The following is a 26193-nucleotide window of genomic DNA, read 5'->3' as shown; positions in this document are numbered from 1 at the left end:
GTCTTTGTCCATGGTATCCTAGAAGGTGTTGTTGCCTAAAGGGTTGATCAGATCCTCTTGGCTCCTTCCATCTCTAATTGTTTTGACCTTGATGCATGTTCCTGTTATAATTTTCATTCCTTGCAACAGCATTGGAACCAAACTCAAAGCAATAGGGGTGAGAACTCATAGTAAATAATAAAAATTAAAAACAAAAATAAAAACAAATAAACAAGCAAAATAAAATAAAATAAAATAAAGTAAATAAAAGGTTTTTGAAATTTGAAATTTGAAATTTGAAATTCAAATTTCAAATTTTGAATTTTGAATTTTTAAATTTTGAAATTTGATTTTGGAATTTGAAATTTGAATTTTGAAATTTAAATATTGAAATTTGAAATTTGATTTTTGAAAAAGATTTGAATTTTGAAAATTAAAACTAAGATAAGACAAGATAAAAAATTTTAAAATAAAAATTCTGAAATTTTTTTTTAAATATTTACAATAACCAATAATAAGGCACACGTTTGTAATTCCCCGGCAACGGCGCCATTTTGAAGAACCGAAGATTGATGGTTTAGAAGTTATAGTAAACTCTCGTTGCAAGTATAGTTACTAAACCAAGCAATCAACCGTTCTTACAAACGTTTTGGTTGTCACAAGTAACAAACCCCTTTTAAAATTGATAACCGAGTATTTAAACCCCGGGTCGTCTTCTCAAGGAATTGCAGGGAGGTGTTCTTATTATTGGTTATGAGTTTGTAAATTGGGGTTTTTAATGTATAAGATAAAAAACGAGAATAGTAAATGGCAAGAAAGTAAATTGTATTAAATTAAATAGATAATAAAACTCTTGGTAAGGTATAAGAACTGGAAGTCCTATCCTTATCAATTGTGATGAGAATTGGATTTTAATCCCACTTTGTTAACCTCTAACTATGAAGGTAAATCAAGTGGATTAATTAGCTTAATCCTCAGGTCCTAGTCAATTCCTATGGAAAGACTAGAGTTATTGGAGCAACTCCCAATTTTAACCACTGCTTTATTTGACAGCTCAAGCGTTACCAATTACTTAACCAAAGCCAAAAGAAAGAATTCTAAATTAAATTCAAAGCATTCATGTAAATAAAGCAAAGCAAAATTAAATCTGAAAATACCTCGAATTGCATTAATAAAAGAAATCAAATCTAACATGAATATAAAAGGAACATTGAACCTGTAATTGAAGTTGTAAGTTGAAATAATAAAGTTGAAATCCTAATTCTAATCCTAATCCTAAGAGAGAGGAGAGAACCTCTCTCTCTAAAAACTACATCTAAAACTAAAATTGTGAATTATGAGAGCTTGTTTATGAATGGATGCATTCCCCCACTTTATAGCCTCTAATCTGTGCGTTCTGGGCTGAAAACTGGGTCAAAAACAGCTTAGAAATCGCCTCCTGCGATTTCTGTTACGTTCAGGTTGCGGGCAAGTGACACGGAGGCATTGTCCACGCGTCCGCGCGGATTGAAGTTCGCAGATGCGACGCGGGCGCGTCATTCACGCGTTCGCGTCGCCTAACTTCGGGGCAGATATGGCAAATTATATATCAAATCGAAGCCCCGGACGTTAGCTTTCCAACACAACTGGAACCGCGTCGTTTGGACCTCTGTAGCTAAAGTTATAGCTGTTTGAGTGCAAAGAGGTCAGGCTGGACAGCTTAGCAGTTTCTCCAACTTCTTGTATTCCTTCCACTTTTGCATGCTTCCTTTCCATCCTCTGAGCCATTCCTGCCCTGTAATCTCTGAAATCACTTAACACACATATCAAGGCATCTAATGGTAATAAGAGAGAATTAATATTAATGAAATTAAGGTCAAAGGAGCATGTTTTCAATCATAGCACAAAATCGGGAAAGAAAATATAAAACATGCAAATAGTATGAATAAGTGGATAAAGATTGATAAAAACCACTCAATTGAGCACAATATAAACCATGAAATAGTGGTTTATCAGCTGTGCTTGTCATGTGTCTTGTAATATTGTTTTTTGTCCAGGTTTTTAAAGATGCCTAGGAAACCAAGGTACAACATTATACGGGAACCCCCGAAAGATGCCGGAACTGAAGAGACAACGGTTAGTGTTTGTGGTTAACTTTTCTTGACGTAACCTTATGTGAAAATTGTATGTCCTTCAATTGTATCATCGAACCTCATTAATTTTTCTCCCGACAAAATGATTAGTTTATGAATTAAATTAATTCTCAATATTAATTCGTTCTCTAAAATATAATTCTAAATGCTTTCATATTGCCTTAAGGTTGGGTCCACGACTAGAGGAGCTCAGACATCACGTGAGCAACCACGTGATAAGGCTCCTCCAATTTCATTCTCAGCTAATAGAGCTCCGGCAACCCGTATGAATGAACCGTTTCATGCACCACGCATCAATCATAGGCTTGCATAGTCGAATATTGTTGATGACCCTCAAACTCCAACAGAACACATAGAGACTCGGCATCGCGCGGAAATGACTGATCATGAATTAGAGGATGAGGATTACGACCCAGAGGCGGATGAAGTTTCGTCGTTTGATGACCACATCGACGACTTGTTTGCTGCCTAAGAAGGCGAAGGTCAGCATAACAACCAGAAAGGAAAAGATACAGATTTCTGGGAAGTTACTATTATCGGTAAACTTTTTTTTCCTCCTATTTTCATAAACAGTTATCTTTATAATCCTTTACTTCTATTTTCCTCTTGTGCAATGATTATATGGTAATTTTGTTTCCCATACACTTCTTAGAGGACGGCGTGAGAAAAGTTTCTAAGCTGTTTGTGAAGGAGGCTATAGCACTCTCATCCAATACAAAGATAGTACTCCCATTTAACAAAGAGCTGCAACCGATTGGTCAGGCGGCAGGATTATTGAGTGGTTTCATAGGGAGTTTGGGTGCGGATTATTCCCAGTTCCCCATACACTTAGACAGTTGGAAGCAGGTGAGCAAAGCTAAGAAGGAACATGCGTACGACATGCTTAAGGTACAGCTTTAAGCTTCTACAATTTAAGCATTTTTAGTATTTGCTTTTTTTTAATCTCTTTTGCATGGGTAAATTATATGGTTAGTAAAATCTATCATATTGTGTTTTTCACATCATTATTTAAGCACTTCTCATTTATACGTAATTACGACTGCTTGTACTGGATTTGAGTGTCATTCTTTAACAATTTATATTAGCATGTAATGGTTGTGGCATTTCTTCAAATTATCAGTCTTATACTTGTTCGTTGGTCTTGGTTAATGACAATGTCAACTAATTGCAGCGGGTCTTTTACTATGAGGACGATGCCAGAGGGAAAATAAAACACGATATTTTGAAGAGGATAGGAAAGAACTGGAAGGATCATAGGTGTTACAAAGAAACAAGGACTTATGAGGAAAATCTTAGGCATCACCCAAAAGGAATAGACAAAAATGAATGGAAAAAGTTCGTTGACTATCGCCAGAGGGAAGATACAAAGGTAAGCCTTGGTATATTTTATTATTTCCACAAAAACATACATGTGTATACATATTACTCCCTTTACATTTTATATTCAACATCTATTTCTCATTTACATTTGCTTATGTTATTTGTTCATAGAAAAAGTGTAAATAGAACGTTGTAAATCGGAGCAAGCAACTTTACACACATACTAGGGGCTCCAAAACATTGGCAAGAAAAAAAGATGAAGTGGTAATAAGTCATTATTTGCATTAAGATTTTGATTAATCTTCCTAAATATGTTGTTGTTGTTTACTAAATTGTATCGATATCAATGATATAGGAGAGAGAGCAAGGAAGGCCCGTTGGTAGAGGAGAGTTGTTTATCATGACTCATAAGAAAAAAGATGGCTCGTATATCCATCCCGAAGCGCGTGTTGTTAGTGTAAGTCATGCTTGAAATTTTGAAGCAACATAGCTTACTATATATATCGTGCTACTGTTAACTTCTTCCCTTCCAATGTGTTGTATATTTGTAGGAAGCAATTGCAAATGTTGAGAGGCAGGATGGATCCTCTAAGCACCTTTCACAAAATGACTCGCTAGCACAAGTTCTCGGAAAGGAGCACCCAGGACGAGTTCGTGTCCTAGGTGCTGGACCATGTCCCACCCAAGTCTTTGGTAACGCTGCTGGACAACCGTCGGGTTCTGCAGAGTCCAATGCAGAGGACAAGAGGATGATTACAGAATTGACGGCTAAGCTAGAAGAAGAGCGGGCGAAGAGACAGTCAATACATAAGGTCTTGGGATATGTAGTCCAACAGCTAGGAGGTAATTTGCCAGTTGAGATTGCTGCAGAGCTGGCTTTTTCGGGCAGTACACCGGACTCGTCATGCGGAGGGCCATCTTCATCTGGCAATCACGACCCGCAACAAAAATTTTGAATTTCAATTAATGGTCTTAGATACTTTTACATTTAAGTAACACTAGTGCTTTATGCTTATTTTATTCAACTTAAGCATTCTTACTTTATTTTGGATGATGTTATGACAATTTTATTATATATGTTATTTTCTCATATGTTTAATTTGGTTGGTTATGTTAATTGAGCTGTTTTACTTGGTTGAAATTTTTTTAAATTAATTGAAAAGTGAAAACATTAAAGTTTAATAAAAATACTTTGTCAAAATAGGTAAAATAATAGAAAATATAAAATTTTAATGGAAATTTGCATTTGGCGGTGGTTTTTAACCGCCGCAAATAGGGAACTAACATTTCTCATCAGCATACTGCGGCGGTTACCAACCCAAGTTTCATTTTGCGGCGGTTATTCCAGCGGTTGACTAAAATTGCCGCTATCCATTTTGTCGCGCCCCATCTTCCAACGTTCCATGAAACCGCCGCAAAATATTTTGCGGCGGTTCAAAATCGCCGCTAAACAGCTCCAGGAACCGCCGATAAATGCCGATTTTGTTGTAGTGTTTAAGGTGTTCTCTATTTTACAGACTTCATTTGTGCTCCCTCATTTAGATCTTTTATTCATTTCATGTTTAATTTTATTTGTCTTCTAATCAGCTTTTGTTTGTTTTGTTCCTTCTGCTTAAAGGATCCTTGTTTTTCCCTATTGCATTTACGAGTTTCGTGAAATGATCATTTACAATGTATTTGTAATAATTGCTACATGGATTTACCACCTTCTGATAATATATATATAGCCTGCCTTTTTCACTTGAATTCAATCCTTTATTTTGCCACATGCATGATTTAATTAGTATTTCTTTTCTTCCTATAATTTTCTTTTGAATTCTTTCAATATGTACCACTTTTATCTCCTTCGATAATCGTAATTTCATTATGTTCCGTGCCTTTTGAGTTTCAACTTATTGGGGTGGCATCTACTTCAAGATATCGGGCCTCCATTTTTCACTTTAATGCCATGAAATGTCTTTATTATTATAACATAGTTTGCTTATTCTTACTATAGTTGAATAAATATGTATACATTATTCCTTAAAATTGTCATCTTTTCTTCCCATTTGTTATTAATTTTCGTCTTTCCATATCTGCCAAGGATGTATGAAAATTACTTTCAGGCTCCTTCTTTCTTTCTAAAAATTAATCCTGATATGGATGGATATATTCTATCCTTTAGTTGATCTCAGATACTACATACTTTTAATTTTTAAAATAGTTGTATTTATTTTTCAGTTTTATTTTTGTGTCACCGTGATTCTCATTTATATATCATTTCTTTCTTTATGTCATGTTACAAGTTCAGGACGTCGGAGAGATCTCTACATTGTTCTGTAGGAGCTTTAAGGACGTTATCTCTAACTCTTTGTTGTTCATCGATGCTAATGGTGATGGAATTGACATAACATTTCAAAAAGGAGATCGTACTACCATCATAGTTTAAGGTTATAAGCAACTATTGGAGAGATATCATCTTGACCATGGTGGTTGGCTGAAGGAAAAATACATTAGTCGTGACAAATTCCTTATTGTTCAAGCAATGACCACAACATGTATGTAGTTTCTAATTATATAGTCCCAATCAAGTCTTTATTGGATAAGAAGAAACTTTTTGTCGATGACATCAATGTGGACTCAACTACTCATGCATCAGGATTAATTGATGGAGGCTTATACGTTCCTTCAATTAGTGTAGCACGTGTATTTTGAAAGCACCTTCCACATGATATGATTGTATCCTTAGTTCAATTTTCATCTGAAAATCATCTATTGATATCTTTAACATTGTGCAACTAAGTTCCTTTCATTGATCAGAATTATTTGTGTATCATGCAGACTTTAGGATTTTCTAATCATCTCATAAACTCCTTTTTTGGAGATTTAGCCAATGAGAATGTACCCAAAATCCCTTCTAATGTATGTAGAGGTAGTAGATGAGAATAATGTGGTATCTTTAGAAGGCATTCATGTTGCATTCGACCATTTGAAAGAAACGGTTGCCAACCAGTGACGGATCCCAAAATTTTAAGTTGTAAAGGCAAAATATAACATAAAATAACAAAAAAATTCATATAAACATAGCAAAGCATATGAAAATAAATAACATGAAAATATTGAATATTAAATAATTTTATTTATTCATTATCAATATTGATATATTAATAAGTAATAACGTACTTATTAATTCATTTTTTTATAAATTGAATAATAATAATAATAATAATAATAATAATAATAATAAAAAAAAAAAAAAAAGTTGAGTAAAAAAACTCAAAGATATAAATTTCAACTAAATAAATTCATTAATTTATAATGTTACAATAATGTTTTGTTTTATTTTTTTATTAATTTCGTTTAATATATATTTTTATCTTATACTTTTAGATACAAATTAGAATTTAATTTTAATGTACTAATGGTGTAAAATATTTTATAAAATTGTTCAATTATATCTATTTTTTTGGATGATCATTTACATGATCAATATAAATAGTAGTCATTTTTTATGACATGACATTACATATATAATTGGATACACATGAAAATTTATTTTACACTAACAATTTATCAAAATTTAATTCTAAAAATTAAAAAATATATATAAAATAAAGGAATTCGCTAACTTGTACTCTACGTCTACGGGACATGTTAAGAGTCTAATAACAAAAAGCTTTTAAATTTTTAATGTAGTTAATACGTTGAAAATGTAAAAACAAAAATAATCTTTTAATATTTTTGTCAACCTTTTTTTATGGTATTTTTAAAATATACCCATATGGTATATGTTAATGAAATTCTTGAAATATTTTGATACAAAATTTGATGAGTAAATTTTTTTTTGATGTCGGGACAAATACAAATTTTCAATGGGAGCATATATATATATTTATACATATATTTTCATATATTTTTTTAAAATGTTAGTGGGACATTTGTCCCTACAAATTAATAAGTAGATCCGCCTTGTTGCCAATAATAATTCAAATCCATAATGAGATAACCTCTTTAATTTATTAGCTATCGTTAGTTGTGTAATTTTTTTTTTTTTTTTTACTAAAGATCAGGAGATTCGAACCCACAACCTCTTAATTGAGTATGAGAAAACTATGTCATTTGAGTTATAACTCATTGGAGTATAATATTTCTTTTATGAGATTATTTATGTTGCTGTTATGTGTAACCGACCTTCAATGTAATTATTCAGTTTAATATTAGACGTATGTGTTTTTTTATCGGTGTTTCTCTATTTATCTGTCTTTTTCTTTTAAGATTAAGATTTTACATCACTTAATTTGTTCCCTGTATAATTAACATATAAAGAGCCTAAATTAAACACACGTGCAAAAGGAAAAAATAAAGATGAATAGGAAAATACATTATTTTTACTCCTTTAAATAAAAAGTTTATCGGTCACTTTAGCTTTTTTTTTTTTTTTTTTTACCCGTGTCCTGAGTTTTTACTATAATTAAAAATTTTATACCTACGAAAAATTGTCAAATTATTAAATATATTATTAAAGGTAAGTTATTAAAAGTATTACCTAATAAAAATTTATAATATTTAGTTACTTGAAATAATCACATTTTTTTGTTAGTAAATTATTAAATATTTTATTAAAGATAATTTTAAATGCATCAAAGTTATGTTTCATATAATAAAGAGTAAAGTATCGTTTTTGTCCCCAACGTTTGGGGTAAGTCCCAAAGTTGTCCCTATCGTTTTAAAATTGACTCAATGTTGTCCTACCGTTAGAGATCTGTTAACAGAATTGACGGCGGGACAAAATTGAGACGATTTTAAAACGTTAGGAACTTAAATAGGACGAAAATGTTAGGGACAAAAACGATACATAGAAATAAATTTTAATTTTATCCTTCAATAATATCAAATTTTTTTGTACATAGTATTCAATTATTTTTTTAATCACATTTAAGTAAATTACACTTAATCATATTACTTTCATTCTAAATAAATTTTTTTTTATAATTTTACACGTAAAGTAATGTAATTTTTTATAAATAAATAAATTTTATATTTTCATTCTAAACAATGTAATTTTACTTTCATTACTTAATCATATTACTTATAATTTTTTTTATAATTTTACACTTTTATTCTAAATAAATTAATTTTTTTATAATTTTACACTTAAAGTAATGTAATTTTTTTATAAATAAATAACGTTTACACTTTCATTCTAAATAATGTAATTTTACTTTCATTACTTAATCACATTATTTATTTTTTTTATAATTTTATACTTTCATTTTAAATAAATAATTTTTTTATAAATTTACGTTTAAAGTAATGTAATTTTTTTATAAATAAATTTTATAATTTTATTTTAAATAATATAATTTTACTTTCATTACTTAATCACATTACTTATAATTTTTTTTATAATTTTACACTTTTATTCTATTAAATTATTTTTTTTATAATTTTACACTTAAAGTAATGTAATTTTTTTATAAATAAATAACTTTTACACTTTCATTCTAAATAATGTAATTTTACTTTCACTACTTAATCACATTACTTATATATTTTTTTATAACTTTATACTTTCATTCTAAATAAATTAATTTTTTTATAATTTTATACTTTCATTCTACATAATGTAATTTTACTTTCATTACTTAATCACATTACTTATAATTTTTTTATAATTTTATACTTTCATTCTAATCACATTACATTATTTATTTAGGATGAAAGTATAAAATTTATTTATTTATAAAAAAATTACATTTCTTTAAGTATAAAACTATTAAAAATTAAATTTATTTAGAATGAAAGTAATGTGATTAAGTGTAATTTACTTAGATGTGATTAAAAAATAATTGAATACTATGTACAGAAAAAATTGATATTATTAAAGAATAAAATTAAAATTTATTTCTATGTATCGTTTTTTTCCCCAATATTTTCGTCCTATTTAAGTCCTTAACGTTTCAAAATCGTCTCAATTTTGTCCCGCCATCAATTCTGTTAACGGTTCTCTAACGGCAGGACAACATTGAGTCAATTTTGAAACGTTAAACGTAAGGGACAACTTTGGGACTTACCCCAAACGTTGGGGACAAAAATGATACTTTACTCTATAATAAAAGTAATACGCTTAGAAAAACATTTTATATAATTTATTAACAAGTATATGTGATATTTACCATAATTTTTATTTAAAAAAAATATTATCATATTAAAGTGACATGTTGTAAGAGTATTATTAATGTGATTTTTATTTAGAAAAAAATTATTGTATAGTAAATGTTATTTTTGTCTTCAATGTTTATATTTTATTTTAATTTTATCCTTAATATTTAGTTTCAATTTTATTTTTAATGTTTTAATATATTTTAATTATACTTCTAAGTTGAACAATATTAATTATAATTAAAATAATTATTAAAGTATTTAATAAATAAAAAGACAACATACTAAATGATTCATCTAATGCAAAATCTTTAAAGAAAGGATGTGAGTTAGTAGAATGCTGACTTGTCTTCAAGTACAGGGCATGTGGGTTGGATTCTTTATGGTGTTCTCTATTCTACATACCTCATTTGTACTCCCTCATTCACACCATTCATTCATTTCATGTTTAATTCTATTTGTCTTCTGATCAGTTTTTATTTGTGTTGTTCCGTCTGAGCTTAAAGGTCATTTACTATGTAATTTGTAATCATTGCTACATGGATCTACCACTTTTTGATATATAGCCTGCCTTTTTCACTTGAGTCCAATCCTCTATTTTGCCACATGCGTGATTTCAATTAATATTATCTTTCTTCCTATAATTTTATTATTCCTTAAAACTGTCATCTTTTCTTTCCATATGTTGATTTTTGTCTTTTTATATCTGCCAAGGATGTATGAGAACTATTTTCAAGGCTCCTTTCTTTCTGAAAATTAATCCTAATATAGTTATATACTATCTTTTAGTTGATCTCACGTACTGCTTTCAATTTTTAAAATAGTTATATTTATTTTTCAATTTTTTTGTGTCATTGTGATTTTCATTTAAATATTATTTTTTTCTTTATGTCATGTTACAAGTTCAGGACATTGGAGTGATCCTGCATTATTTTGTAGGAGCTTTAAGGACGTTATCTCTAACTCTTTTTAAATAGGTCAGGACCTGAAATGTTATATGTATATATATGTACATAGTTATTATCTAGCTATTTTTAGGGATGTTCTAACTGAGATCTATACTTCGATAAAGGCTGGATAACTGGATATTGTTAATTGCTTGAGATGCACATTAGTATGGTTACTTATAATTATTTTACCTATTATTATTTGTCATTTGATTATGAATGTTTCTGCTTATCACCCCAAACATTTTCAAAAAAAAATTACCCTGCAAAATAACTACGTTATAACAACGAATCATGCTCATATATTAAATAATAGTTAAAGTTAAGGAAAGCAAGTTAGTAACATTTAACTTCTAGTATGACCATGGCGTGCTAGAAGTTGGATCGTTACAATTTAGTAACAGAGCAGTTCGTTCTCAGTAGAGTCTGGAGAATAGATTGAACAATGCTTCACTGTATGCTCTACTTGTGTGTCTCATGCTAATAGAATATCCCTGTGATATGTGTAGCTTAATCGTCTTTGTGTATTCATTCTGAAAATGTTCACACTTGACTTGAAGTATTAAAACTGATCACCTTAATAATGATTGTTTAGTGTATATAGGACCACGATGAGTTCACGGAGACGAAACGCTCGGGGAGCAACTCCTAACAATAACTAGGCGAGAAATGAGGATGCCTTTATTGCCACGATGAACACCGTGGCTGAGGCTGTGCGAGAGGTAGCAGCTGCTACTAGGGTCGTTGAGCATTTGGGAGTGAGAACGGAAACGAAAACAGAAAGAATAATGGTGAGATTAATAATAAAATATTAAATAATATTGCTCTAAATATTAAAATATTAAATAATATTATAACATTAATAATAATATAATAATAGAAAAGCAAAATGATCATTTCTCCTAAAAGCTTAAAAAGACAATTTTAAGTCCAAAATCTTATAATTTCCTTCATAAAATACCTAAGAAGAGGTATGAGGAGAGTATCATGATTGATTAGGATTCGAAAAGAATCAAAGAAAGAATACATGTCCAGTGAAAACAGAGAAAGGATATGGTAAAAGTAATTGCTAAGAAAACTTTCGGGCTGAGATAATTCTTAAGTAAGCCCTTGGGCTGGACCAACTCAGGCCGTTGTACAGTGCGGACGCCCACATACTAAAAACTGTTTGCCAGATATAAGGCATAATCAATATAATTAATAGTCAATTACAACGGCTATGACGTAGGGCTTAATACAATTAAAAGTCAACTGCAACGGCTATGCTGTAGGGGTAAATACAATTTAAAGTCAACTGTAATGGTTTCGGCCATAAGGCTTATATGCAACTGTATGCATTTGGAAAGCCATATCTAGGACTCGTGCCCGAGTAATGCCGGGCTGCAGGGTGTAAACCATCACGTCATGGCTTGCATAGGACAGACATGAATCATACTTCATACTTGGTTGAATATCTTCCTCTGTTATGTTTTCTTACATGAAGGTATATTTTTTCTGTTTATATTATGTTTACAGTATTCTCTATATGCTATTGTCTTGTACTCTCTGCTATGCTCTGTTGTCTGGTAATAACAAAGGATTAATGAATTTAACTAACAACTCCGACCTTATTAAGAACTTCCAGTTCTTACCCCCTTATCCTTCCTTTCAAATGGAGACAGGAAGGCTCTTCCATGATATGCTAGCGACCGTTCCGCACGAGGAATCCCGCTATGGGTAGCCTTCTGATTCTAGAGCGGTTTCTGTATATATATATTGCAAGATCAACCTCTATATACACCCTGTTTATTAACGGGCTTTAATCTAGATCCTTCGTACGAGGCCTCTATTACTTGGCTACTTGATGAAATACCAATGAGTTACCCAACAATGACGTATGATCGTGCAAATGAGTAGCATTCCATTTTTTTGACAACATCTAGCTTGATCCGAGTTTTGAAGACCTAGAATGTACTTCCTTCGCTTTTGTAGTCCAAAGGGACTAAGTGAGTACGAGTATAGAGTCTAGGCTAGTTTGGACGCCAACTTAGGGACTTCTTGAATAGGTCAGGGTCTGAAATGTTGTATGTATACATGTGTATATAGTTATTATCTAGCTATTTCTAGTCTCACTAAAATAAGATCTATACTATGATAAAGGGTGGATAACTGGATATTGTTAACTGCTTGAGATGCACATTAGTGTAGTTATTTATAACTGTTTTACCTATTATTATTTGTGATTTGATTATGAATGTCTTTGCTTATCCCCCCAAACGTTTTCAAAAAAAAATTACCCCGCAAAATAACTACGTTATAAAACGAATCAAACTCATATGTTAAATAATAGCTAAAGTTAAAGAAAGCAAGTTAGTAACATTTAACTTTTAGTATGACCTTAACTTTTAGTATGACCATGGGTAGAAGTTAGGTCGTTACAAGTTACAATTGAATGTGTGGATTACCTTATGCGTATGAAGAAGCATATTAGATTATATGTGGGTATCCCCGCTCTAGATGTCAAATCATTTGTTTCTGTTTTGATCAAGGATCCATATTTTATGAATGGTAATCTCTCTCTTTCAACTATTATAAGTAATATTTGTTCTTTGTTAATTTTTGTTTTTGTTTTTTCTTTTTCTTTTGTGCTTTGTGTGTTTGACTGTTGTATCTTTTTTGCTGGTGTTTTGTAAACTTGAAAGCTAAGTATTACAAACATCCACCTTCTTCAAAGAAAAAATCTAACGATTCTATTGCTATTGCTGATGTGGTCAAATGTGGTAAAGTACATGATTCAAATGTCAATGTTGTAAAAAGGTCTCCTAAAAAACCACCTAAACCTTTCGTTGATACTACCCCTTTACCAGTTTCTACCGGTTCAGGGGTTTTTCCTTATTCAACAACCAAAGCTAAAGGTTCTTTGCTTTGTTAACTGAATAAATAAGTCATAGTTTACAAATGCGCTACAAAATTAGTCCAAAAAAAACAAACACCATATACGATTAAGAGTTTTTTTTTTTTTTTTTTTGGGGGTCAACTGTACGATTGAGTTTAAAACATGAAATGGTTTTGCATTGAACAGTTGACTCGTCTTCTTTTACTTTCCTTAATAACATCCCATATACGATTAAGATACGGAGCTGGTTGGGCAATGCAAAGCGCAAACTGCAAACGATCTTCAATTTAGGTCGCTCAAATTCAAAGACAAGTTCCACCGCTTTGTCGATAAGGACCCACCCATTTGTTCACTCTGAAAAGAGTAGAAGCCTACAACGCCATGCGCAAAAATCATAATCAAGGGGTCATATTGTCATAATACACTCTTAGTTTAGGAATGATAATTCACTGTTGGTGCTTAGACACTAAAGGGGCATTTGCAAGCTGAAATCTTTTGTTGAAATGAAGAGAAGAAAGCATAATTATCAAACCCAGCTCGATCCGGCCAGTTCGACCGAAAATCCGGTCACCTAGCCGAGCCGAGCCACTCGTTGAATCGGCTTTACGTCAGACTCGGTGAGACCCGACGGGTTTTCATTAAATCCAGTGACCCGGCAGGTTAATTTAACTCGGTCCGGATTGGTTGGTTGGTTGGTTGTTGTTGTTGTTTTTTTTTTTTTTTTTTTTTTTTTTTTTTTCAAATACCTGAGGCCCCCACCCCCAACCCCAAATGCCCTAATCTGATCCCCTGCCCTCAAGCCTCAACGTCTCTCCTCTGGGGTCTCTTTCTTGCCACTCTCTCCCTCAAGCTCTCACACCTCTCTCACGCCACTCGTCTCTGGTGTGTCACTTCTCTCTCGGTATAGCACTCACCGTTTTGGAATCATGCTCGTCGCACTCTATGTCCTCACCGTCTCAAGCTCAGTCACTGCCTTCCTGGGCTCCCTTCGCGGGCGGCAGAACCAGACAGAACCACACGGAACCCAGTCGTGCGCCTTCTCCTGCGCTTGTCGTCGCTCAAGAAAGTGGTTTCAAGAGTAAATTGGAGTGAGAGCCCACTACACTATGAGCATTTTAATTTCCCCGCATTCCCTCCAAAATCTCAAGACCCTAAGTTGTTCTTAGAATCATTATCATAAAGAGCTAAGTCAGTTGTTACTTGTTAGCACAAGAGCAGATATGACACATTGCCGAACAGTCCTCCTTTTGCATTCAGCTGTAAGATATGGCATTCAAGCCTGTCTGTACAATATTATGTGTTATGTAAACAGATGATAAACACTAAAATAATTGCTCATAGCTACAATTTTAGCGCACAAGAGACCTAGTAATCCTATTTCAGAATTGACGAATATATATATAATGTACATTTATGAACAAAACCTCATGTCTTCACCTCTCAACAACTCCAGGCACGAGAAAACTGATTCAGGGAATCTAATTACTGTCCCATCATGGTGTTTCTGAGAGTAGATAATCAACTCAGTTCTTCAACTCCATGCAAGAATTCAAAATATGCTTTAGCTATATTCCACCATGCGGTCTCACTTTTATCTCACATTATACAGAGGCTAAGTACTTGAAGGGGATGAGATCAAAAACCCCGAAGGGAAGAAAATGACAAGGTCAGCAAGGAAGCAACATGGCATAACCTCAAACTTGCGATCACTGGCCAGTGGGTGCACCTGTGAAACAACAGTGGGATATTCACGAATGCTTAGGAAATTTATACTTGCATGTCAGCAATTATATTACTCAAATACCGTGGATTATTCAAACCATATAGAATAACAAATTAATACACAGGCAGATACATAAAGGATGTTTCTAACGATGCACTACAAACCATTGTTAGGAAGCAAAAGGGGCAAATTCATTGAAACCACAAATTTTCGAAGTTTCTGAAACTCAATACATTAAAATTTTCAAGACATCAAGTGTGCTTAGTCCATTTGTTAGCTACTTAGTTGCTACTACACTTAGCAGTAGAGTATGGTCACAAAACAGCTCCTAATCTGAATTGCATCAAATTACAAGACAATAAAATGAACCTAGAGAACCAAGTACAGGATACATCTCAGGAGGATCTTTCAATTACAGCAAAATGGGCTTACAACTAGTTTCGTGGCAAATGTCTTGCAAACAATTACCAGGAAAATTCTATGATAACTTGCATTTCAAGTGTTAAGTGTGTCACCTCTGATTTTGCAAAGTTCAATTAACAAAATTTGAGTACCTATTAACAACTTATGATGAGTGATTAAAGCAATAAGATGGTTAAGTGGACCCAAAAATGGATAACTCAAATTGATAAAAGGTTAAATTTTAGATAGTTGCTGGAACAGATACCTGATTAATTAAGCTCATTCTCTTTTCAGCAAATAAAATATTTGCCAGCAGAATTACAATTTTACAGTAGAACAGACATAAAAGAAATACCATTGCAAGACAAATTTGAGCAAATATTAACAGGAATTCCTGAGAAATGCCTTCACTCAATATTTTAAATTCTAAATTCAATACTATGTTCGGCAAATGGTTTTCTTACAGTAGTTCAATTGCAAATATGCAGACAAATTGACAAGCATTGCTACAAAAGTAATGCAACAGGCATAATTTTTCCTATCCTTTCTTCCAGTGAGGATACCTTACCTACTCTGTGTTTACCCTTCTCTTTCTCATTCAAATTTGTTTTCTATCAAGAAATTAATTACCAAGCCTATAGAGAAATTAGGGCTAAGTGTGCATGTTTGAAAATAGCATCCCAAGATGTCAACAATACTACCAAAATGGAACTTTGTTACCATAAAAAAAAAATTCACCCCACCAATTTGCTTCACGGAAAACTTATACCGACCATTAGGTAGCGTTTGGTGGAGAGACAGAAACAGAAAGACTGAGACTGAGAGACTGGGACTAAGAGACAGAGATTGAAATAAATCTTAGTATTTTGTTTGGTGTAAAGTGGGAGACAGAAATTGAAACAAGAATGAAATTCTAATTTAATTTGTATAAAGGATAAAATTCGAATTAATTAATTGAAATGAAGGTATTTTAGGTATAAAATGTTGTTAAAGTTTCAGTCTCCATCTCTAAAAATTTGAGTCTCATGTGTCCTCATTTTTTGGAGGTATTGAAATACTGAAATTTTGGGGACAGAGAGAGAAATTTTAATACCAGTCTCTAAACCAACAAACACGATATTGAGTCTCAGTCTCCCAGTCTCTGTCTTAATACCTCAAAACAAACGCTACCTTAGGTAACATTTGAAAGGTATGAGTAATGACTGATTTGTATCTATTTCTCCTTATACAACATGGCCAAGACTCACCTGGGAATCTTGTATATATATGATAATAAGTGATATAAGGGGACAAATAGTTTTGTATATATATGATATAAATGACAGTGCTGTACCTGGAACAGTCATCACAGGTCAGCTCTGACTGTTAAAATTCCATGCATCATCTGCATGCTGTAGTTATCCTTCCTGTTAAGTAAGCTTTGATCTCACATTTCTGTTTTGGTTAGTTTTCCGAAGTTGAGGATTTTCTATTGAATACACAAGGAGGCTTCCATCTTTTGTGCCAGCCAAGAAGCATTCTTCTGGCGTTACTGCTAGAGATGTTATGACCCTTCCAATTCCCTGATATTTCTTCACAATTTCAAGGGTGTCCATAGAGCGAACAACAATCTGTCCTTGATCACCTGCACCTACCAAAAACTCACCACATCTGCTCAATTGAATAGCATTCAGGCGTCCATTAGATTCCGTGGCAGCAAGATGTTTCCCATTAATTGAATACAGATGCAGACTAAGATCATCATCAGCATAAATCACAATATGACCGCGCTGAGAAACAACTAGCTTTGATATTGGACTGCCCGATGGATGCCGTAAGGATCTTATATATCTACCTTCTCGCAGAGTATGGAATATGCAAGTTCCATCTTTTGACCCACTAATTACAATATCAAGCTCATGACTAACATGTAAGCAAGTTATAATATCATCATGTCCACAAAGAATATGACATGGAGTTTCAACTATTACATAGTTTTTACGAGGCAATTCAGGCTGATTGTTACGAATCCTCTTTTCTGTGGCTTTACCACGAAAAACTTCCCAAACCATCACTGTTGTATCATAGCTTCCAGTTGCAAGGATACTTCCATCAGATGTCACTGCAGCATACCATTATCTTGTGAGGCACAAGCATACAAGAGGAGATTGAACACCATAAACAGCAAATATAAATAAATAGATAAACACCAAAAGGCTCAATAGAAATTAGGGAAGTGCCAGTTATTGAACCTACGAAAACATATTAGAATAAAGTTATCACAATGGATGGAAACTTATGGCTTGTGAGGCCGAAGTAACAACAAAAACCTTCATCGATCATGCAGTCACAAATCAGGTTTAAGTGATATATTAAAGTCACCAGGTTGTGAAGGCATTAAGCACTATGGGACACACCTGCAACACAGCTCACCACATCTTTATGCTGTCGAATGCTCTGTACCATTCTGCCATCACTTAATGATATGACCTGAAAACTATTTTCCCAATTGCCACATGATACTAAAAAGTTCTCGGAGGATGTCTGCATTGTCACAAAGCATTGTGCTCCAAGTTCAACATTTTCAGGCACGGGAATCCCGATTTTTCGTGGAGAAAGTATGTCGTATCCAACTCCAAAGAATGGATCCTGCAGTGGTTTGAGGTTGTTCCACTAGTCATGAAACCAGACATAATTTTACTAAAATGTAAACAAATTTAAGTTACAAAACCTTGTAATTCAGTCTATAGTAAAAAACCAAAGCCAACCTGGGAACCAGAGAATGTAAAATTTCCACCAGATTGCAGCTGTGTTGTCAACCACATCTTAACAGACAAGATGAGGCCGTCATTTACAAGAACGATATTGGATTCCATAAGACCAACATACAATACAGCAGATGCCGGGTGACTAGTATTAGAAACGATGGAAGTCAAACTGATAGAATCAGGTGCAAATCGTAAAGGGTGTGCAATCGGAATAGGTGGCCCTCTTCTTGGGTGTTTCTTCCGAAATATCTGGATGGGAGTCTGACCAAAGTTGGCTATCTGGTCTTCTATGGCTGCTCTTTGCAGATCATCTTCCATTGTTTCCAAATCAACAGCACCTTCATAAGTTAAGTAGTAGAAGATGTTTGCTGCCTATAACCCGCATGATAAAATGTTAGCTTCACTAACCTGATTCCTGAAGACTGCTAAAGTTTTAGCCAACTCTAATTTACATGAATTTTGATTGAGACATACCTCCACAGCAGGTTTTCCTCGTTGCTTGTAACCAAATACTAAATCTATCCATTGATGGAGATTTGAACTAACATATTCACTTTCAAGTGCCTCCCGGTTTCTCCTAATGAATTCTTCAGGTGAACCCTATGCAAATAATATAAAACTAAGGCCTTTTGCTCATAACTTATAATTAAATGGTGAAAGGAGATCTGGGTCGGAACAATTTCAAAATTGGAAAGATCCCATCACAAGGAAGCATGCATGAAACTAAGCATCTTGTGGTGGGAAAAGAGAATAGGATATAATCATTGGAAACTAAAGAGTAAATAATTAAATGGTTGAAACATAGACCTTAGACAATGATTTTTTTTTCTTTTTTTTTTGGGGGGGGGGGGGGGGGGGAGGAAAAATGAAAAATGTCATTAAGACTGGGAATATGCTACACTTTTGATTCCCCATATTACATCACTTCATCCTTAATTGATGTGCAAAAATTGTAGTTATCATCTGAAGTAAAACCGCGCACAAGAATGCTATATCTTTAGAACATACCAACTTCCTCTGTAACAGCTTCAAAAAACTTGTCCTCCATATTATCATATGTTCTATATTGGTTGTAAGGTCCATAAGAATCTATTCTAGCACAATTCTATGGCTTGGATTACGTAATGCACATTGCTTTACCTTATAAATATTCAGTTAGAGAGGTCTGGTGTTTAGGATAGAGCTTAACAATAACTCTTTTCTTGGGACACATAAGATGTGCATTCTATTAATTTGACCTCTTAGGGTAATAGGGTTTCCAGAATCATTAAATGCCTAAGTTCAAAACACCTATCTTGGTTATCACAAATTTTATTGTCACGGGAATGGGATAGAACAAGGATTATTTACCTTTTTTATGCTTCTTCAATGAAAACTAGATTACAGTTTATGATGAAGGGCCTAGTGGTATGCTATTGTGGATCTTTAAAAAAAAGAGGAAGCTTTTGTATTTTGTGAAACTGAAACAAATCATTTTATGATAGCTGTTCATTTTTTTGCACTGCAAAGACGCAATCCAATAAATGTTTGATGCCAAGAAAGATGGAGATAGAAAATGGCAAGTCAGCTAGGACAGATTTGTCAGATCTCATCATATATAAACATGTCTCAGTATTGAAGAAAACTGAATGGCTACCTTTGCCCAGGGAGGGAGGCAAATATCCCCTATGGGTTCACCATCCTGTTTAACTCCTAGATGATACGAGTTTGAATTGACAAGAAACTCAGGCATGTAGAAGAACTCAGGTATTAACTCCTTCACGTCACTAGTATTTGTAAGGCAATTTCTGTATGTGCCCTCAATGCTTTGAAAAAGACGGTCAGCATGATCAAATTTACCACCCTGTGCAAAAGAACAGTAGCAATATGAATCATGATACAATGTAAGTAACGGGGAAGAACATAGCCAAAACCGAGGGAATGAGAAAATCAGTGTAAGTATTAAGAACTATAAAGAACTAAAGTATGCCAGAGAAATCTTTCAAGTATCAGAATGCATGTTTGCTCTCAATATAATTATAAAAAATATGTGGAAAACACATGACTACATTGGAAACAAAGGCCTCAATATCGTGTCAAAATACGAATTCCCACATAAGCTTAAGCGAATAATAGATCATGTACTGACCAAATTCGAGATTAAAACCTAAGTAAAGTCTGTATATAATGAAGAGGGGCAGGAGGGTCACGCTTAAGCCAGTTAAGAAAATCCAAGTTGGCTAGATGGAATTGTCCTTGCTGGCACTGTCTTAACAGATCAGTAACCACTTCTGGCTTTGATACTCTTCTAGACACTTCCCTAACTCACTCTATTAGTGACGATGCAAAAGAATATTTTTCTTTTGATCTTTCTTTTTATGTACCATTGCAATTTTTTGCATCAGTCAATTTGTCCACATACTCCCTAGCAGACTGGGATAGCAAAGAGAAAGAATAGACACCTTGTTGAGATTGCTGGAACCTTAATGTTTCATGCAAATTTCCCAGCTAAGCATTGGGTTGATAATTAATGAAAGTCCATTTTTGTATAGTTAATGAAAGTTCCCAGAAGTCAACAACCCACATTAAGCATCAAGACATGCAATGAAGCAGAGTAGGATACCTGTAGATTACGGTGAAGAGATGTGAAGGGTTCTAATCTAAGAAGGTAATAAAGCACTATGCCCATACTTGAGTAATGAGATCCATAGTAGAAACTGCATCCACAGACATGCACCAAAACATGTGAGCAAAATTCATAAAAGTGATGTGTGTTTATGTTGGGTTTCAGCCTACAAAAGACCATTGTAAATTCTACAGTCATGCTGGATAATTACCTGGGTATATCAGGATCACAGAAGTTACGGTATCTGTCTTCAAACACCTGAATGCAAGAAGAAGCACATGCTAAGAATGATACTTAAAAAAGTTTTAAGAGCATTCCATCAATGCTTTAGTAAATAACCTCAAATCGTTTATTATCGAGTGCTCCAACAGGCTTTGAGAGATCCCGAAATGTAGATGACTTGTTATAATCAAGAAGCTCAGACGAGTAATCAGCCAAGACCCAAGGGAAAACAGGATACTGGGTTAAATCATTATAAGATCTTCCAGCTAGTGTGTTGAGAATCATTAAATATTCAAAGTTTGTTATTTCCCTTCTCCTCCAGCTCTCTCTGGCAGTTTCTGCCATCTCCTGTGCCATTCGGCGATCAACAAAATTAATAGAACCACTCTTTCCATTTCCTTTGGGAAATAAATAGTCATTTCTTGAATTAACAATCAAGTTCCCAATATCTTTTGCGTCCTTCAAAGATGCAAAATTTAGAAAAACTGGGGCAGCTGAATTGCTGAAGAAGATCTCTATGGCAGTATATCTTAGCAAATACCGAGTCCAATGAACAGCTTTTATCTAAAAAAGATTTCAGACCAAAAATCACACAAAAAAGAAAGAATATACAAACTTATTAAAAAAAAAAAACTAAAGAAAATAATGTAAACCAATAAAATCAACCTTGGCCATGCTCCATCTTCGATGGCGTTTAACACATCTCATAAGTTTAGAAGAACCATTCCCATTTATAACCTCTACATTGCCAACTGTAATTCCCTTCTGGAGTTCCATATCAGAAGCAGGCCACTTCTTTTGATCAGACTTGGTCCCATCAGAACTAGTTGATGCATCAAAGTTTCTGAAAACAGATGACCCACCGGTACCTTCAACCAAGAACTGAGAAGAAAAATGCAAAACATTTTTCATGATAGCCAAATGACCAGCTAATTTCCTCTTTGGGGTCACAAGAACACATGGAACTGACACCAGCACCTGAAAATGGAAATTAGACATCACATCAGCAATGCATCTTGAGACTCCCTCAAAGTATAATAGCATCATATTCCCCTGTACCCCCACATACCTCACTAGCTTCTGTATCAGACGAAGAGGAAATGTCTTTACGATCTTGGCCAGTATCCTTTCTGTCACTGCTCTCCTTAAGTATGTCGGAGGATTGTTGACAATCTGGATTATCAGAGAGAATCAGTGTCTTCTGTCCACCTATTTCAGTATTGGTTTCATTACCATCCAAGGACCCCTCATCAGTTATTTTCCTTATCCCTTTCAGCAATAGTTCCTTCATTTGCTCCGATATGTTTGCCATAACACCAGGATTACTATCATTGACTGGAGTAGCAACCTCGGCAGAAGTGATTGAAAGAGGATTACACAGATTTTCATCAAAATGGTAATTTTGTCGAAGTTTGGGCCTACGACGCCATGTATCTTCCGTCTTGTCCAGTTTCCAGCGTTTGACAGCATGGTTTGGAAAGGGGTTGGTAGACCAAGGGCCTCTCTCATCAATCAATGAACGAAACATGTGTATCCATTTTTCCTGTAAAAACAATCCAAGTTTTATCACAAATTTACTTTGCATTTACCAAAAAGAATTGGAGGAGGAGAAAAGCAGCGCTATTATGAATAAGTAAAAGAACAAAGAAGGATGTTATGTATACAGCTACATTCTGCTGCTCCTCCTCATAAGTAAGCTGGAATTCCGTTCTTCTGCTTTCATCCGAAGCTAGAACAGTGTTCAAGCTATTTTGTATCTCATCTTCAATAACTTTCTTGTTACTAGATTCAGCCAATGAGTTTTCATCTAGTCTAGAATGGAGTTCCTGTATCTGCTGGTCGCGGTCAGTCTTTGATGTCTTCATGTATTTAGCTTCATCACTGACCTGAAACCGAAGAAATCAGTAAAATTTGAAAAATAACGATGGTTATTGTAGAGAAAAAGGAATACAGCAAAGGCAATGTGTCATATAATAAAAACAAAATACATTATAATAACAGTTATATAATTATAATCACTGAAGTATCTCAGTGTAGCAGAGACTGAAATAACCAATTTGACCAATCAACTAGTGACTAGTATCTCCTATTTGTAGTCATCTTTGCTAGCTGAAATCATCTAAATATGTTTTGACATTATGAATTCTCTAGTACTAGCAAAAATCATTTTGACCACAAGAACAAGTGCAACATCTTTGATACTTGAAATCACCTATATCAGTTTTACCTATCTCAAAATTTCCTAAGTTTCACTGGAACCCATACCTACCACCACTATAGCAACACACACACACGCACAACAACAACAACAACAACAAAAGAAATAGGGAACAAAAAAACCAGAAGACACTATTTTGATCAATATAGCATTTTGGCCATACTGCTGCAAGAACACGATCCTTTTGAATCAAATTTTGTATGGATCCTGCATCTTTTGAGTTATGGCTTGAATCCATGGTGTCATCCCTGCTCACAATGCTAGTAGCAAGCATCGATTTTCCAATATTGACAGTCTCTCGTATCAGATGAGATAGGAGATGAATACGAGCACCATCATCCAACATTCCATACTGTGCCCTAACTGCAAGCAGTGACCTAGCAACATCCAAACCAAAGCTTAGTTTCTACAATAACTAGAAAATACAATCCATTATGATTAAAATTAAACATTCAAGATCAGGCTGTGTATATAGAAGAAAAATCTTACCAAATAACAAGTTGAAGCCTACTCTTGCTTTGTTCATCATCAGCAGTTAAAAGGGAAGGTAAAAGTGAGGTGAACTGTTGGACACACCGGGATGCCCTTTCTAGGGAAGCTCTACAAAGGTACAGGATAACAAGGCGATAAATAATTCTAGGGCACCTTTCTGCCCGTAAAACCATAGCTTTATCAACATTTTTGTTAGGTTTTACACTCAAAGCACTGCCAATTCCTCCTGATACAACAACAGCAGCCACTTCAGCAGCCGGAATGTTTAATGACTCAACTAATCCACGTGCCCTTTGACTAAGGGATGGTCCTGCAAACGATGAAGCTTTGGGTAACATGTTGCTAGGTCCTTTATTATTCATCTTGCTAATAACAACCCACAATTTGTCATATAGATTCCACCATTTCTCTGCAATCGAATCATCATTTGTCATTGGCGGCTTGAAATTCTTTGATTTTCTGAAAGATTACAAAAGACCAAACTGTAAATAATGTGATCTAAACCATAAAAAAACACTTTCTTTTCTCTTCACAAGTGTTGATAGTGCAAACAAGAAGGACAGCAAGATTCATCATTTCAATACCTTGATGTTTGTTCGTCAGCCTCTCCTATTAGCACTTCTTTTAAAGCGGAGTTGTACTCTTTGTGAGATTCCATTTCCAAGTTAAGGTGAAATTCAGAGTCACTTCCAAAGAACTGCAAGAAATTTTCTTTTTAAGGGGGGGAAAAAAAGCAAATCTTGAACAGAAGTTCTAAAGCCATTCTCATTTATAGAATCGGAGCATGATGCAACATTTGGATATCTCTGCCAAAAAATAGACAAACACAATCTAATAAAGACTCAAAAGCCTTATAAAGTAGTATCTCTTTGAGCCATCATGAACACCATAAGTCAGTCTGGAGACATCTAGTTTCTAAAATTATTCTCAGCTTGAACATTTCAGGTAGGGTGCTTTGTTACTGTTAATCTTTGCAATTGCCCATTGTTGGAATAAAGTTAACTATTGTCAAATCATAAAGGGAAGGAAGACAAGAATTTATGTCGCAATAGAGTGCTGCACTTTTGGCTTTACATATGGCTCAGAAGAATTAAATGGCTTGAACTCATGCTGATGACCCAAGTCTACCTAGCATCTAAGCAATCTAGTTGATGTATGGATTTTGCACACCTAAAAAACAGTTGTTTCAATGATATTGGAGTTGCATTAATGCCCAACTTAGTAGGAAAGTCAGGCTATGTACAAACAAGAGTAAATTTGAGTACGTGAATTCTATGATAAAACATGTTTGAAAGTTAACAAAACTAGAAAATTAGGGAATTGAATTTCAGTTACAATTGATGATTTTCAGATTTTTCGTGTAACCATTCTCCCAGTGCAACATTCCTCTCTCTAATTTGGATGGTTTATTCTTTATCAAACATGTTTAACTTTTAAGGAAGGAGAAATTATGATCCCTAGTAATTAATTAATGAAATTTTTTCTATAGAAATTTAACTATATACCAAACATAGCCTCATACATAAAGGATGCAGATAAACCCAATACCGGGAGTTCTTTGTCAATCTCAGATATCAGCATGTCATCAATTAGTCTCAGCAAATACAACGTATTATCTCGACAGGGTTGTGAAATGAAAATATTATCCACAGCTGAAAGCTCCACCATATTCTGAATAATATCATCATACATATCACGAAGAAAATTTGGACAAGAATTGCCATCCTACAAAGAGAATATTTAAACAAGGCCATGACTTGAATTAGTATATGGCGCTGACTATAATAACCAGACTAGAATAACATACATTACTAAAATCTACAATGTCAAGGTGTAGTCAGATTCAGGCTTACTTCAGAGTGCATGATAAGGAAATTGACTGTCTCTTCCAATTGTTGCCAACCACCTTTTACAGAATGCAAATAGTGACAGAGAACTAGAGAAAACAAGTTCCTCACCAATAGCAGCTGATCCATGCTATTTTCACTTTGATCAAGTGACTGGACATTGTGGTCTTTTAAAATATCAAGCTTTAGAGAACATGAAAGCCATGCATTCCACCCATATTCCTATTAACAATATTATCAATGAAACAGGTTGTCAACTGTATCAACAAATATATAAATAAACATGAACTAACAACGGTCATACCATAAAAGCTTCAATATTGGAAGGATTTGAATCAAGAAGATCAAGTAGATCTCTGATAATTTTAATTTTTGCAAGTCCATCTTCGCAGCCAGACAGATATCTGAAAATCAGTGGCAACATTTGAGGAAGTAAAAAATGGGTAGTAATGCCCTTGCTTCTGACCCTCTCAAATTGGTTGTTCCTTTGTAAAACCTGTAAGCCATTAGTTCCTTCCATGATTAACAGAACATGACAACAAA

The 26193-nt window shown here is 33.8% G+C and overlaps 2 protein-coding genes across 13 annotated transcripts in view; one reads left to right on the top strand and one right to left on the bottom strand.

The window, feature by feature from the left end:
• The first annotated feature begins 2732 nt into the window (after nucleotides 1-2732).
• On the top strand, nucleotides 2733-4387 carry LOC112763978 (uncharacterized). The gene is made up of 4 exons (XM_025809506.1): nucleotides 2733-2957; nucleotides 3283-3480; nucleotides 3787-3888; nucleotides 3983-4387. The coding sequence occupies exons 1-4, from the start codon at nucleotides 2733-2735 to the stop codon at nucleotides 4385-4387; spliced, it is 930 nt and encodes a 309-aa protein (XP_025665291.1).
• A 10235-nt stretch (nucleotides 4388-14622) lies between these two features.
• LOC112764865 (BEACH domain-containing protein B) overlaps nucleotides 14623-26193 on the bottom strand; it is a 31730-nt gene continuing 20159 nt past the window's right edge. For all 12 annotated transcript variants that reach the window (XM_072223647.1, XM_072223650.1, XM_072223651.1 and 9 more), the window contains 18 exons: nucleotides 25955-26146; nucleotides 25657-25872; nucleotides 25352-25528; nucleotides 24388-24500; nucleotides 23801-24262; nucleotides 23475-23688; nucleotides 22758-22979; nucleotides 22163-22636; nucleotides 21760-22071; nucleotides 21211-21657; nucleotides 21083-21129; nucleotides 20869-20962; nucleotides 19903-20109; nucleotides 18741-18866; nucleotides 18267-18638; nucleotides 17916-18147; nucleotides 16853-17620; nucleotides 14623-15120 (listed from right to left, as the gene is read on the bottom strand). In XM_072223647.1, the coding sequence (XP_072079748.1) occupies nucleotides 16929-17620; nucleotides 17916-18147; nucleotides 18267-18638; nucleotides 18741-18866; nucleotides 19903-20109; nucleotides 20869-20962; nucleotides 21083-21129; nucleotides 21211-21657; nucleotides 21760-22071; nucleotides 22163-22636; nucleotides 22758-22979; nucleotides 23475-23688; nucleotides 23801-24262; nucleotides 24388-24500; nucleotides 25352-25528; nucleotides 25657-25872; nucleotides 25955-26146 (4599 nt within the window). In that variant the 3' untranslated portion in view covers nucleotides 14623-15120; nucleotides 16853-16928. The remainder of the gene's footprint in view (nucleotides 15121-16852; nucleotides 17621-17915; nucleotides 18148-18266; nucleotides 18639-18740; nucleotides 18867-19902; nucleotides 20110-20868; nucleotides 20963-21082; nucleotides 21130-21210; nucleotides 21658-21759; nucleotides 22072-22162; nucleotides 22637-22757; nucleotides 22980-23474; nucleotides 23689-23800; nucleotides 24263-24387; nucleotides 24501-25351; nucleotides 25529-25656; nucleotides 25873-25954; nucleotides 26147-26193) is intronic.

This window comes from Arachis hypogaea, chromosome 17 (genome assembly GCF_003086295.3).
Source record: "Arachis hypogaea cultivar Tifrunner chromosome 17, arahy.Tifrunner.gnm2.J5K5, whole genome shotgun sequence".
NCBI classification, from domain to species: Eukaryota; Viridiplantae; Streptophyta; class Magnoliopsida; order Fabales; family Fabaceae; genus Arachis; species Arachis hypogaea.
Note: the sequence above shows the minus strand (reverse complement) of the source record. Positions and strands in the feature narration are given on the sequence as shown.

What these genes read in the sequence shown, in the direction of transcription:
- LOC112763978 (XM_025809506.1), top strand. Translation starts at nt 2,733, where the DNA reads ATGGTAATTTTGTTTCCCATACACTTCTTAGAGGACGGCGTGAGAAAA. An exon ending in ACTTAGACAGTTGGAAGCAG is followed by an intron (nt 2,958 to 3,282) that starts GTGAGCAAAGCT and finishes AACTAATTGCAG; the next exon opens with CGGGTCTTTTACTATGAGGA. An exon ending in GCCAGAGGGAAGATACAAAG is followed by an intron (nt 3,481 to 3,786) that starts GTAAGCCTTGGT and finishes TCAATGATATAG; the next exon opens with GAGAGAGAGCAAGGAAGGCC.